At 35.9% G+C, this 14496-nt stretch overlaps 1 protein-coding gene across 3 annotated transcripts in view; it reads left to right on the top strand.

Moving 5' to 3' along the window:
• Window positions 1-9713, top strand: part of cacna2d4 (calcium voltage-gated channel auxiliary subunit alpha2delta 4) — a 79845-nt gene extending 70132 nt beyond the window's left edge. For 2 of the 3 annotated variants that reach the window (XM_023350113.1, XM_023350114.1), the window contains 11 exons: window positions 1387-1401; window positions 1878-1922; window positions 2153-2215; window positions 3259-3329; window positions 3902-3977; window positions 4070-4122; window positions 4434-4489; window positions 6079-6199; window positions 7358-7473; window positions 7709-7791; window positions 8254-9713. In XM_023350113.1, coding sequence (XP_023205881.1) covers window positions 1387-1401; window positions 1878-1922; window positions 2153-2215; window positions 3259-3329; window positions 3902-3977; window positions 4070-4122; window positions 4434-4489; window positions 6079-6199; window positions 7358-7473; window positions 7709-7791; window positions 8254-8346 — 792 coding nt within the window. In that variant the 3' untranslated portion in view covers window positions 8347-9713. Of the gene's footprint in view, window positions 1-1386; window positions 1402-1877; window positions 1923-2152; window positions 2216-3258; window positions 3330-3901; window positions 3978-4069; window positions 4123-4433; window positions 4490-6078; window positions 6200-7071; window positions 7128-7357; window positions 7474-7708; window positions 7792-8253 lie in introns of those variants that run through there. The other variant, XM_023350115.1, reaches the window with a different exon arrangement.
• The last annotated feature ends 4783 nt before the right edge of the window (window positions 9714-14496 follow it).

The following is a 14496-nucleotide window of genomic DNA, read 5'->3' as shown; positions in this document are numbered from 1 at the left end:
ATATGAGCAGATCAATAACGGAGAAAAAGAACAAACTTCCCTCTTGAAAGAAAAGTTTTAAGCTATATTTTTGCTTTATTATTATTATTGTTATTATAATCATACTGTAGGGACATAGGCTACTTTCAGCCACTCTTAGCTGCTATATTGATTTAAATATTTATGAACATCTCTGGTATATGTCAAAACATGTAAAAGTAATATTTTTTAGAAACCAACCTTTTATTAGAGTACATTTATTCCCTACATGTTGATGGTTTTGGAAGACATCAAAAATAAACTCATTTATTTTTTTTACACAATGCTGTAAAATAAAAACTACACTTCCATAATGCCTTCCGACTGATTTAATACAATTTCTGAACAGTTTGAACCCAACATGCTGGATATTAATGTCACATTGAGGACTAAAATACTAAAATGTCATGTAAACAGCCTGTGTTTAATACTGTTACAAAATCAACACAACTGATGGGTAAAAATCCCATTAGTGATGTAATAGCAACATTCCATGATTTCATGTTATGTTACGCAGACTTTCATAGCAACCATTATTAACTACAGGTACCGCTGAAAAGATTAAATATTGTGAAAAAGTTAAATATATTTTATTCATTCCAGAAAGCTGTATGTAGAGTGAAATCTTTCAAGCATATTTCTTGTAATTTTTACAGTAAAAACACAAAATTCAGTGTCTCGGTGTATTAGAATGTTACATAAGATCATTTTTAAATGTATTTTAAATGCATAAAGTCTATGTAATGGTCACACTATGCCCTACACAGTCATATTAAAAAATGATGGCATGGCAGATGTGCAGAAGCCAGTCTTGACACCCTCCATAAGGAGGGTAACTCACAAAAGGTCATTGCTAAAGTAGCTGATTGATCATAGAAAAGCATAGAAAGTTGAGTGGAAGGAAAACGTGTGTTAGGAAAAGGTGCGTCAGCAACAGGAGTAATCACAGACTTGAGAGGATTAAACAAAATACATTTTTGTATTTTCCATGATGTTACACAAGGAAGGGTGTCTTTTCAGGTGCAGTAGTTGTTAATCAGCATATATCAATCAGAAGTCTACAAAGACTTGGCATTATCATCTGGGCTTTCCTAAATTGTTTAGAGGTATAATAATCTTATTATGTAAACTAGAATACAGTCTCATTATGTTGGTAGCCTATCTGACCTAAAGCAAGAAATTTAAGTCTGATTTATTGTCAAACGGTGAAAATAAAAGGTTGTTTTATGCAGGACATGCGACATCTCATTTATTTCTTTCAACAGTAAACAGAAGCATTGACAGTCTATTTATTGCTTTGATTTACAGCATCATTAACTGATCTAATGTCATTTTCTCTCCTTCCATTTCTTCTTTGCTTCTTCTCAGCCGAATGACACAGACGTAAGTATGCGCATAATTTTCCACGGCAGCAGTCTCCCTTTTTCCCCCCTACAGAACCAAATCAACAGTTTCCCGCTGAGCTCTGTGAACTCGGCTTCACAACATTAATAAAACAGACGGCACACATCCACACAGAAACAAAATAAGCTGCGACTCGCAAACGAGACGCTCAGCAGTCGATCTCAGGTAGACATTCCTGTCGCATCTTGCAAAAATTAACAATTTCTCACCAAGGCAGACACTTTTTTTCTTCTCTCACACATACTCAGACACTTGTCGACCCGTTCGAGCCTAGCGCCTTCGAAGAAATACACACACAGAAGCATGTGTTTAAAAGATGTCCTCGTTAAACACAGGCACACCATTCTCTCACTTATGCATATAGATTGCACTCCTACATCAGCGCATTCATGAGTTTTGTTACTGAAATTTATCTGCTGCCTGAAATTACAGCAGATTCTGTTTGTTTTCTTTAGTGCTCCTCCATAGAGGGGGTTTGTCCTCTTCGCTGTGACAGCTTTGTGAGTACATATTCCTCCCTGTCTACTAGTTATATGACTTAGGAAGATTACATGAATATTTTTCAGGGCAGAAAACTCTTAATTAGTTTGCGTATCTGCTGTATGGAGTGGCTAAAGCACAAAAGTTTCTTAATCTTTTTGTGAAAGATTTAATAACATTTGTTTGGAATATATCTTTGTTGTCTTTGTCAAAAGTAATTAGTTTTTCTGTCTCTTGTCTCTTGTATCAGGACATTGAGTGCTACGTGATTGACAATAATGGTTTTGTCCTAATTTCTAAACGGCGCAGTGATGTAAGTTGACACATTAACGGGCTTTTAGAGTCGTACTTTGAGGGTTTGAGAGCTTTTGAATCCGTTAGTTGTCACCACTCTGAAAAAGAGAAGACAATTTGCAGAATTGTGCCAAAAAACTGCCTGCATCTTTTTTTTTAGAAAGGTAAGCATGGTCGGTAGTTTTCCTTTTTCCTCGACGCTGCTGTTGGAAGCCCTTATGAAAGTGTTAATTTGTCATGTTACAACCTCAAACTTCAATGTATTTTACTGGGATTTCATGTGATACAGCAACACAGTGTTGGAACAAAAATCAAACATGATTTCCAAAATTACTAACATATCAAAATCTGAAAAGCAGCATGTGTTCATATCTGTCTCCCTTTAAACAGACACCAGTCATTTAACTAGTAAATGTCCACTTGCGGAGAGAGATGCTCTGGTCAGAACATAATTTAACTTTTTAGGCAGCAAAGTAATAGTTCTTATTATCCTTACCCAGACACTGTCACATGGTTGTAGTGTCAGCATAATACTGTGGGGATGCTTCTCTCCCTCAGGGACAAGGCAAGTGGTCAATTTGTAATAAAAAATATTTTCCTTTTGTTTTACAAGCATTAGATAAAAAAAAAAAATCATAGTTTCAATTTGATAGTTGCAGAAGTGAGCTCTGAAGAGGTTGGAGTTTAGGACTGTCTTACGTCTAATATGTTTATTTCTACATGATAGAAATCAGTTCTGGACATTTGAACAAGATCCATTTCATTTTTATACCTACAATTATTACAGAGTTCAGTCTTAATTTAAAATGTCTACAGTAATTGATGTAATAATTATGGCAAGTTAATAAGACCTAAAGACATTAGGATTTTAAATTGCTTGGTACAAAGCCAGCTGGCAGTATTTGTAAGGCTTTATTAAAAAACCTATTCATGAAGAGAGTATTAATCATATAGTTCACGGTGAGGCATAAACATTTGCAATCCTACTGTCAGATTATTATGATTACATGAATTTATTTAATAGTAATAGTTTGCTTTTCTTCTGTCCGTCTCTCCGGACAGGCAGGAAGGTTCTTTGGTGAAACCGACGGATCGGTGATGACCACATTGATCCAAATGGGCATGTTTAAGAGGTACGGACTGGAACCGATCTGCTGACTGCCTGGTTGATGAGACAGTCGTGTTACCTGTATAATTACACCAAGTCTAATTATCAAACAATGCAATGCACGTACAGAAATTGTGTAATTCCATTTAGTTGGGTTTTGTCTATATGAATGTGTATACATCTTACCTAGAAGATTTTACAGTATTGATACATTTCCGTAATCTTTTTCTTCACTAGAAACACCTTATTGTCAAGTTTATTTTACAAATTAACTATAAAAAAATAGAAAATACTTACATGTTCTTAATTATGGATTATTAAGACTCTCCTACAAAAGGCAGACCCTAACATCAGGTCAGATGTTTACATGATCAGAGATCAGGTATCAGTTGTAACATTTTTGGTCCTTGCAAGAAAAAAATAAAAGCAATCCACTGGGTTGTTTTCTTTTTCAACGTCTGACTTTTTTTTTGTTGGCTTTCCTTGCAGTTAGCAGTGCTACTTGGTGCCTGGAGACTGTCAGGGAATCAATAAAAGACTCTAAAAGATGCTGAGAGATCAAAACTGTGTTTGCATGTTATGCTTATGTTCCTCCAGGGTCTCGTTGTTTGACTACCAGGCCATGTGTAAGACCAACCCTCACTCTGTCAGCAGCGCTCGCCCACTTCTCAGCGTAAGTTCAGTGACACCAGGCTTCATTAATATGTTTCAAACAAGAATCCAGTCACTTTTACACTAAACGTCATTTTTTTCCTCTCTCTACAGTCATTCTATGCTTTGGCTTCAACCTTCAAGTGGTTCCTCTCTAATGTCCTACTGTAAGTGTTGCTAGAGGCAACAGTATTGGCTGCTCTCAACCGTCAACGCACTGCAAAGTTTGTTTATTGGTTAGCAACACAGAAATCAGATTCACTTCTTCAAGCCTAAAAATACTGTTGCACTTTTGTGACTTATAGATTTCTCTTCAACCACAACATAATTCCTTTCGAAAAGTCTTTTATTTTAGTTTGAATAACTCACCTTTTAAAGCATGTACCAGCAATGTGCCACGAAGTCATATTTATCATTTCCATGTTAAAACGTTTCCCAGTTTCTGAGTTCTCCATCTGCTCTGTCTTTCCTCTTTAAGGTTTCTACTGGAGTTCAATTTCTGTAGCTTCTGGCACTCAGAGCATTTTGCTGACGGTGAGCTTACGCTGACCTGAAAATTGGTTCAGTTTCCATATATTCCTGCCATACTTTCTTTCTGTATGTCTTACACAACCTTAAGGACAGACCATATCTCCAATGTTAACTGTTTTGTATGTTTAGTATGGATGAGCTTAACAAACATTGTCATGTTGCTACTATTTGCATTCCACTCAAAATACCCACTTCATCTTCATCATAACTGCAAGGTGAAATAGAGCGTTTTAGAGAAATACAGTTAAAACTAGATTTATACTCGATGATTAAAAAAGTGATGTATTTTTTTCTCAATGACAGTAAATTTGACAGAAATGAAACAAAATATAGAGGTTAAATGTTTTTTAATTAAGAAAATTGAACAAGATGAAACAGACTTAAGGAGGCTCACAATTTTCTTCCTGATATTTTGGTAGTTGTGTGTTTGAGGTGCACAGGTTGGACTCCATTTCCCTCAAATGTTGTAAATTAACATATCAGAAGCTAACTAAGCCATCTTGACATTTCCAAGCTATTTAAAGCGTTAGTTACTAGAAATAAAACAATTAACAGTTTAATAATTACTGTGAGGAAATGTGCTAATGTTAGTAATGCCGCTTTAAAAGGAAATTACCATTATAACAATAGGTGATAAATGGGATATTATAGACTCAAGAGTAAAATGTAGCTTCAGTTTGGTCTGTATTACTGGAAGGCTTTTAAGAATGTTTCTCTCTTCACTGCATTCAGAAGAAAACAACATGAGTAATCCCAAGCACACAGCTGCTACTTAAGCTCCCAATGGAACATGAGTAACTATTAGCTAGATGGAAGTTAAAAAGAAATCCTCTAAGACATTTTCCTCATTATCCTGACACTTAGCAAGTAGAAATAATTTCGGTAAACCCAACTGACCGGCTGCAGAGTCCATCTACATATTTGATTGCAACTGGATGACACGTGTCTTCAATTGATTCTCATATAATAACAGCTTTCATTTCTTGTCACTTGTTTTCATGTATCAAACCTTCGCCCTCCATATAACTACACTTCACTCCGTCACCGACCCTCTCATCTTTACCATCATCCATCCATCCATCCATCCATCCATCCATCCATCCATCCATCCATCCATCCATCCATCCATTCATCCATCCAGCTAAATCATCCTTCAGTCGCTGTGAGTACCTGCTTTCAGGTGTTTCAGAGGGCTGCTCTGCAGACCTTTGTGTTTCATGTGTGATGTGCTGTTTGTGAGACTTTCCAAGTAGAATTAAATTTAGTGTGTCAGATTACATAAGGCTTTCAAGTGGGAGCAGACGCAGCTGCCAAATCCTTCAAAACAAGACCCGAGCGTAGACTTTTATCTCAGCTAATGGAATTTCTGAGCAGTTAAGCAGAATCCCAACCAGACATGTACAATTTAATCAGCCATCATAGCTCTTCTTTGTTGGTTTCAAATCATCTCATCTTGTACATTCGGTTTGTTCGAAGCATGCTTCCATCTGAGCGGCAGTAATAACCTAAAAGTTTGAGCTTTCAGCCCATCGATCACGCATGCGCTTCCAACTAATCAAGAAATGACCCCCTTTTTTCTATGTCTCTATTAGCTTATGTTCCCAAGAAAAAATGGAACATCTTGCAGCCATGTGACACCGAGTACCCAAGCTTCATTTACGAGCCGTCAGTCAAGGAGACCAACAGCATTATTAAGTGCGGACGGTGCCAGAAGTAAGCACACAGCCGTGTATGGACATGCACACACACATGGCAGCGCAGTCTTCTGTAAGCCCTGGACCGGTCATATTAAAGTGTCTTCCTAAAATCCATTTTCTACAGCTTTCCTCCGCTCTGCTCACTGAGATCGGCGTCTATTTATACAAGAGTGTCAGAGGAGAGAAAGAAGTAGAGGGGATCAAAATTAGATGAGGTGGGGGGTGTTGAGGAGAGATATGTGAAAGAGTGAGAGGCATATGAAAAATAGAAGAAAGTAAAAGTGAATGAGAGTTTTAAAATAGAGACAACAGGGTTGAATGACAAGATGGAGAGACTGAGACAATGATTCAAAACGGTGGGAGGTAAATTGGTTGAAAAAGAGAAAACGGTTTGTAAGACAAACTGAGTGGGAGTGCCCTCATGTGGACAACAGTGGTATCACACAACCAAGTTATAGCCTTTACATTATACAATCTTATGCAAAAGTATCCATGACCGTTGTTCATATTTTGTCACATTTCAACACAAACCTAAAATCTTGATTAAGATTTTATATGATGAGGCAACAAAAAGTAGTGGAAGGAAAAAATACGTGATTTTCTTTTTCTTTCTTTTTTTCTCCATCTTGACAGACTAGGAAAACAGTGGTGGGTCTGGTTTCCTTTCAGGGAGTGATAATGGAAAACTCCCCACGTTGCATAAATTATTATAAAGTTAGAGGAACAATAACCTACTTCCTATTAAGGCAACCAAGCACACAGGCAAGGACAATTACAAGGAGTCAAAAGTGACATATGATCGGAAGGAGGAGAATATTTATACTTTTCAACAGTCCTTAGATATAAAAATAAGAAAAATGTGACATTGATTTGTATGTCTCCCTGCAGGGTCAGCTCTTGATAGAACCATATTTTCCTGCATTTAAAGCATCAAATCCTTTGGGGTATGTCCCTACCAGCTTTGCACATCAATATATTTAGGTTTGTTCTTGCGATGTGAAAAAATATGAAAAAGTTCAAAGGTTAAAGATACTTTTGCAATGCTCTGTATGTTAAGTTCATTCAGGCGTATTAACATGTTTTCTGTATTACTATACATTTACCACTCATGTGTTCTATGGAGTTCGTTCGACATTTTGTTTATTTTCTACTTTGTACTTTTTATCTGCCTCAGAATGTTTGTAGTTCAACAAATACCTGAAAGCAACCTGCTGATGTTGGTGGTACAAGGAGACTGTGACTGCTCCAGACAGTACCCACCCATCACCTTGGAGCCCAAAGAAGTCAAATATATCCTTTGACTGTGTGATTTTATGTCATAAAATAAAATAAAAAAATTTAAAATACAGCATTCTTGCCTGAAAACTAGTCAGCCCCAAACTACCAAAAGTGTAAATTGTAATAAGTTTGCGCCTTATTTCAGTCCTTCCCCAGAAGAACCTATTAGTATAATAATGTCTCACATATCTCTGAAGTTTGAAGCTTTTGTTGTCATTTTATCATATTTTTCTTAGCCACATTGCACATAACGCATCAGTTAAGTGCGACAGGATGAGGTCCCAGAAGATCCGGAGACGTCCTGAGTCCTGCCACTCCTATCACCCACAGGTCAGATTCCTCACTGTCGAGCAAGTACTGCTGCACAATATTACATGTAGAGTAAGTTATCATTCAACATAGTTTTCACTTTATTTAATGCAGAAATTTATCAAGTGTCCACATACACGTGTGTTCTGTTTTTGAATTTTGAAAACTTAAATTATACAAAATGCAATTGTCAAGTTCACACAGGTCCAGGCATTCTGAAAAGCCTGGACCTGTGTGAAAATCTAATTGGCCAGTTGTCTCCTGGTTAAATCAGTCATTATCTTTGATTAGCTTAAAAAAAATTAAAAATTACCCTAATTGCTGCCATGTCTTTAAAATTGTAGAGCTCAGGTAAAAAGATCTCAAAAGTAGACTGAATACACCTACATGTACTGACATATTCTCTTTATGTCTGTTAGGTCATTTTAATGTGAAGGAACACAATGACTGAAACGCAACATTTTGTCTGTTTTGTTCTTCCAGGAGAATGCTAATGACTGTGGCGGCGCATCTTTTCTACGTCTCTCAGGCCCTCTCCTTCTCCTCTGCCTCTCCCGCGCTGCGCTTGTTTCCTGATGCCAGAAAACGTTCCTCTTTTTTACAAACACGACTCTAAAAGAACAAGACAGGTTTGCACACAAATCACCTCAAGTGGACTTCTTTGGAAGCAGACTCTACGTGTTCATCTGGAGACTGCAAACCGTGTGGACATTTTACGCGAATTGTGAACACATGGCGTTAAAAACTAAAGCCTCCAAATGTAACCCTGTAGCGCTGGAAAAATAATGTGTTTGATGTTCAGGAGAAACTAACTTAAGTAGGGAAACTCTATTTGGGATCAGAACAAATAATAGATATTAATGTATCATAAAGGTTAATATGCAAATTAGCGATATTAGGTGTAGATGGGTTGTTTAACACTTTTCCAGTCTCAAATATGTAGTTTCTTATTGATGCTGCTATGGCTAAACAGGCCTTTAAAATTGAAGTGCTACAGAGGTCCTTGTGCAATTCATTCTGATCTAACAAATTATTTCAAATACAGCTTAATAGTATAAAATCACAACCATAGATCATTCACACTCCCTCCACAAGAAGGCAGCAAAGTGTGTCAAATACTCATGGGTAATCTTGAGACCAGAAGCAGTTTGAAGTAAATTTGGGTTCATTGTTTTTAAGAGAAGTTAGAAACGCAAAAGGGGGAAAAAAAGCAAACAAAACTCAGCTGAACTTTGCAGAAATAAGTGCTTATTCTACATGTTGATGGAAGCATGCGCATTTCCTGTATGTGAACACAGATTTAGATTCTGGCTATATACTGAGAATAAAGTATGAGCAGGCAAATCTGTTTGCACAATAAAGAATAAAGATCTGTGCTTTAAAATGAGTCTATCATGTACATATATGAAAACAACTTATATTTAACAAAGATTTTTAAGGTAGGGGTAAAAAAAACAGAATGACCTGCTGAATTTTTATCAGGATTTCACCTTAAAACACGTCTTTCTATTTACCTTTTACTTTTTATGAGCTGTGCCTTTCTGCTGTATGTAAATATGAAAAAATACATATGCTGTAAGTTTTCCCCAGGATGTATCAACCTTTCCAAATATGTCCAAATGTACGTCTAACAGGAAGTAAACAAAATTGTTTTTAAGTTTCATTTTGATCTTTAGTGTCTGTAGGTATAGCTGTGTTTTAATTAATTTTAAGATATCATTTTGGTTGAACTGACAGGTCACTTTGTCCATTTGAAACACACACTCTGGGTGGTTTTGCTTCACAGTAATATATTTTTGGTAAAGAGACTTATTGTAATCATTTGTCTTGTTTATGTTTATAAAGTCCTTTGAACATTAATCTGTAAGTGAAATTGTGAGCAACACCTACCTAAGTCATGTTTTGTACACTGTTAAGTAAATTAAATCCATGTGTTTTTTCTATCGGTTCGTTGTTGTTTTTTCTTCATTTGTCTGTGTGATGGACCGAGTTAAAAACAGGAGGAGTCACAGGACATATTAGAAAAATAGGGTTTTTATTTTAACCCAAAGATTCTAAATAACAAAAGATAAACTGAGCTCATAAAAGAGGTCAAAGAAACAAAACTGAACTCAGGCAAAAAATGTAAACAAACTGGCTGCACAAACAAACATAACTGACCTAACAAAGAAATGACACACAGGGTTTATATACTGGCTGATCAGACCAATTAAGACACAATAGGGGTAAGTAAACAGAATACAATTACAAATAACACAAAACAAATAACAGTACAGCTAAGTTTGGCTAAACTAAAGACCCAAAACTGAAAATCAAAAATATTAAACTTTAAATACTAATATTTACTTAAATACAAAACTTATCTAAAGAAAGAAACTACAAATTCCCCCTGCCAGCAGGAACTAGTGGTTCAGTCCAATCAGCATGTAAGCCTGCTGAGCCCTGGCCCCCATCCTTTGTCTGGTAACTCCAAGGCAGGTAAGTACCGGTGGGAAAACAAACAGAATTAATCTTAAGCAAACAAAATTCATTTTAAGTTGATATAAATACATATGTTAACTAAATGTGCGCGCTAACAAATCGAACAAATGCATTCAAATCAACTAATAAATGTTTTTATTGAAACTAAAGTGTTGTGTTTGTATGAAAAAATAAACTCTGCATAAAAAAGAGTTACCGACAGAGTGTGGCCATGGATTTGGCCATCACAGTCTGTGACAAATAGCAGTGCTTGCACTGAGGAACATAAGAACAATATGTATGGAGAACTAGCAAACTCCATGCAGAAAGACTTTGACTGGGAATCGGACCCTGGACCTCTTCCAGAGGTTCTAAACGTGAAGTACGCTGGCAAACCTGGAGGATGGTAAAACAACTTACTAGGATTATGGAGTTGCAGGTAAGTATGCTGTTTGAAACATTTACATACTATGGCTTAATACATAGTATAAAGTATGTGTCATTTGGCCTTATTTTTGACGTCATAGTATATATGTCATTTTTAAGTCTTTTTCGACATCATAGCATGTTGCCTAATCATTCTTTATGATGTACCATCCTTAAGGATGTTGATGATTTTATGCACTTTCTGAGCTTAGGTTTTTCTTGGCTCTAAAACTAGCAGAAAAAGAACTGTTATTTAACTAAATGAGTTTAACTCTTCAATCATATCCTTATTTACTGATATGTTACTTTTAACACTATGACATCCAGTATAAACTTACAGGCACAAAAAACACAAAAAATTTTGTCATAGTATAGTATGACGTCGAAAACATGAAAAATTCAGCGATAGTTCAGAATGATGTCAAAAATATGAAAAATTTAGCCATAGTTTAGTATGATGTCGAAAACATGAAAAAATGTCAGTTTAGTATGACATCGAAAGCAAAAAGATTTGTCATAGTATAGTATGATGTAGAAAACATGAAAAATTTTGTCATAGTTTAGTATGACTATATAGTATGTCAAGCCTCACAGACAGTGAAAACCTTCCTGCCATTTCCTGCCAAAGTGCTGCTGCAGCCATCAGACCAGCTGACGGGTCTTGATGAGGGATTTCCAGAGGAAGGACTGGAACTCCAACCGCTAGCAGAGGCCGTTCCAGAGGCTATTGCAGGTGTAACTCATGACCAACGCACCTGCTAAAGTCCAGGAAGGAAGGAGCAACCTAAATCCACACTGTGAAGGACTACCTGTCTGTAATACCTATCTAGATCACAACTCTAAATCTGAAACAACAGAGTGAGTAGCAAAAATTCACTCTACCAAGTATCCAGTTCAACAACTTCTGACACCTAGGAGGACAACGTCCAGAGCAATTTTATTTGCAGAGAAGAATTTGGGATTAAAATAATTACTTATTAAAGCAATTAGAAATATTACTTAGAAAATGGGTTGGTATTCCTCTGGTGTTTATTTCCAAATACATTATTTCAAATTTCTCTTTTTGAAGTTTTCTTAAAGATGACAAAACATATAGAGGACTGCCTCCCTGGGAAGGAGGGGTTGCAGGATAACTTTTCCTACCAAACACAATCATATGGTTACAGGGATGAATGGATGACTGCCGGTAGGTTTTTCGTATCTTGCGTATATGTTTTTGTTTCATCGTACAGAATAATGTTTCAATGACTAAATGGATATGTAATGTCTTAAAATGTCTGGGATAATCTTTACTTGTCACCATAAAAATTGTAGAAATTTCCTTTTATATAATCAGTGGGATGGAATAAATTCGACGTATGATTAATATTAAATATTACATATTTACTTATAATCAAAAGGGGGGAAATGTAGTGGAAAAATTAAAGTAAGGTCACACCTGCTAGTTGTATTGCTATATGTTTATTCTAAGTTCCAGTATATTCCCACCAAGTTAAATTATTTTGGTTACATGTTCAAGGTTGGACGTTGTTTTTCAAAGCTGCATGGGAACCAGTCTGTTTCCCATGCTTAGGATCCCTTATCCCTTTGTATAAAACTCATGTGTTGTCTCTGCCTGGCAGAGTTTTTCATCCAGACCTGCTTCGTTACTGATTGTCCTACAAGTTCTCTGTATTGTGCACAATATATGAATAAACCTGATTAAGTGATTTCACCTGAACAGCGCTTGGAAATAGTTTTTTTCCACGACAAGGATCAAAAAGGGGAATACATAAATTGGGAGCTATATATTTCACACTGCAAAATTTTTCTCCAAATACAATTCTGCTCTAGACAATATTCACTTAGTCTCTCTGTTTCATGTGCATGACATTAAAACTTATGGCTTCTCTAAGATACTTGATCCGATTGTGGAGGATGTTAAAATCCTGGAGAGGCATGGAATTACTGTTCCCCTGTATGATGAGCCAGTACGTGGAACTATTGTCCAAGTTACTGGTGACAACCTTGGTCTTCACTGTCTGTTTGGTTTTGTCATTTTTTTGACATTTTTGACGTCAAAGTATGGTATGTCATTTTTTGGACATTTTTGACATATTAGTATACTATGTCATTTTTTTGACATTTTCGACGTCATAGTATGGTATGTCATTTTTTTGACATTTTCGACGTCAAAGTATGGTAAGTCTCTTTTCGGACATTTTCGACATCATAGTATAGTATGTCATTTTTTTTTACATTTTCGACGTCATAGTATGGTATGTCATTTTTTAACATTTTCGACGTCAAAGTATGGTATGTTATTTTTTGGACATTTTTGACGTCATAGTATAGTATGTCATTTTTTTTTTGGACATTTTCGACGTCATAGTATGGTATGTCATTTTTTGGACATTTTCGACGTCATAGTATACTGTGTGTAACCCGCAATTAGTAAAGGACTTTTATTTTTGCGGGCCCACTTCCTGTGTTGCCCGAACTCTGCTAAGCCACGCCTCCAGTGCGCAGTAAAAGATCCTCACCTGTTCCACTGATTGTGGCTTGCTGTTGGCGTCTTCCTCAGGTATTTCTCCAAAAATCTTTGAACCTATTAATTTGATTGCTGGGTGAGTTTGTTATTTGTTAACAGTATTACTTTTTCATGTGGTACTTCTGCTCGATTGCTCATTGGAGCGTTATTTTATTAGAATCACTGGCATTGTTTACCTGGACCGTCACCAGGATTCTGTCAGTGCTGATTGTGGCTAAGTACGCCCCACTCTCTTCTAAAAGGTAACTTGTTGCTGAATTTTGTGCGTATTCTGACACCTTTACATTGATGCTGAGGTACTGAAGTTTAAAATAAAATTGATCAGAACAGAATGTAGCTACACTTAAGTTGATATTGCACAGTATATTTATTTATTTTCCTTCCCTCACTTGCTTGAGTATTTGACAATTAATTTATTTTATTTTTCTTGATTGATATTTTGGAAGTGCACTTTAACTTTAGCACTTTAACTTTAAATTGATTAGTTGAAATGTGATAGTTTTGTTTTGTTTTATTTAAATTATGGTTAATTTAACCTGATTGAAATGTTTGTTTAATTATTAGGAATCTAATTATTGCATTTGCATTAATTAGAATGCAAATGCAAATGCATAGTATGCAAATGCATAGTATGCATAAACTAGACGTTTAAATTTAAAAATTATTTCCTTTGTATTATATTTGTACATAATTGTTTCTGATAAAACACTTAATGGGTTTTCTGACCTTTTAGGTCGGGATTTTTTTTTCTCCACCTGTCGGATTAGATCCTCATCTGGATCGAAAGGTGGCGAGCTAGGAATGGACTATTGACTTTATGATTTGGAAATCAATTTATTCTGAGTCAATTCTCATGTGTCTCATTGTGTTATTGTAATTGTATGTTTTTTTTATTCAAATCACTTAATATATATTCACCAAAACTAAAAGCACTGCCTCCTGTTTTTTCACACCTCAGGCTCCATAAAAGGCCACTCTTCCAATGCTGCTTATGTAGCCGCAGTTAGATGCCTAGCCCTTAACTGTTACATGTGTCCTTTTTTGGACATTTTCGACATCATAATATGGTATGTCATTTTTTTTGACATTTTTGACGTCAAAGTATGGTATGTCACTTTTCGGACATTTTCGACATAGTATGGTATGTCATTTTTTGGACATTTTCGACGTCATAGTATGGTATGTCATTTTTTTGACATTTTCGATGTCAAAGTATGGTAAGTCACTTTTCTGACATTTTCTACATCATAGTATATGTACAAAAGACTGTTAATTATTTGTTTTCAGCCCTCTAGTTTAGATTTCTTCAT

The sequence above is a fragment of the Xiphophorus maculatus genome, chromosome 17, assembly GCF_002775205.1.
Source record: "Xiphophorus maculatus strain JP 163 A chromosome 17, X_maculatus-5.0-male, whole genome shotgun sequence".
Lineage (NCBI taxonomy): Eukaryota > Metazoa > Chordata > Actinopteri > Cyprinodontiformes > Poeciliidae > Xiphophorus > Xiphophorus maculatus.
This window is presented reverse-complemented; position numbering and strand designations above follow the sequence as displayed.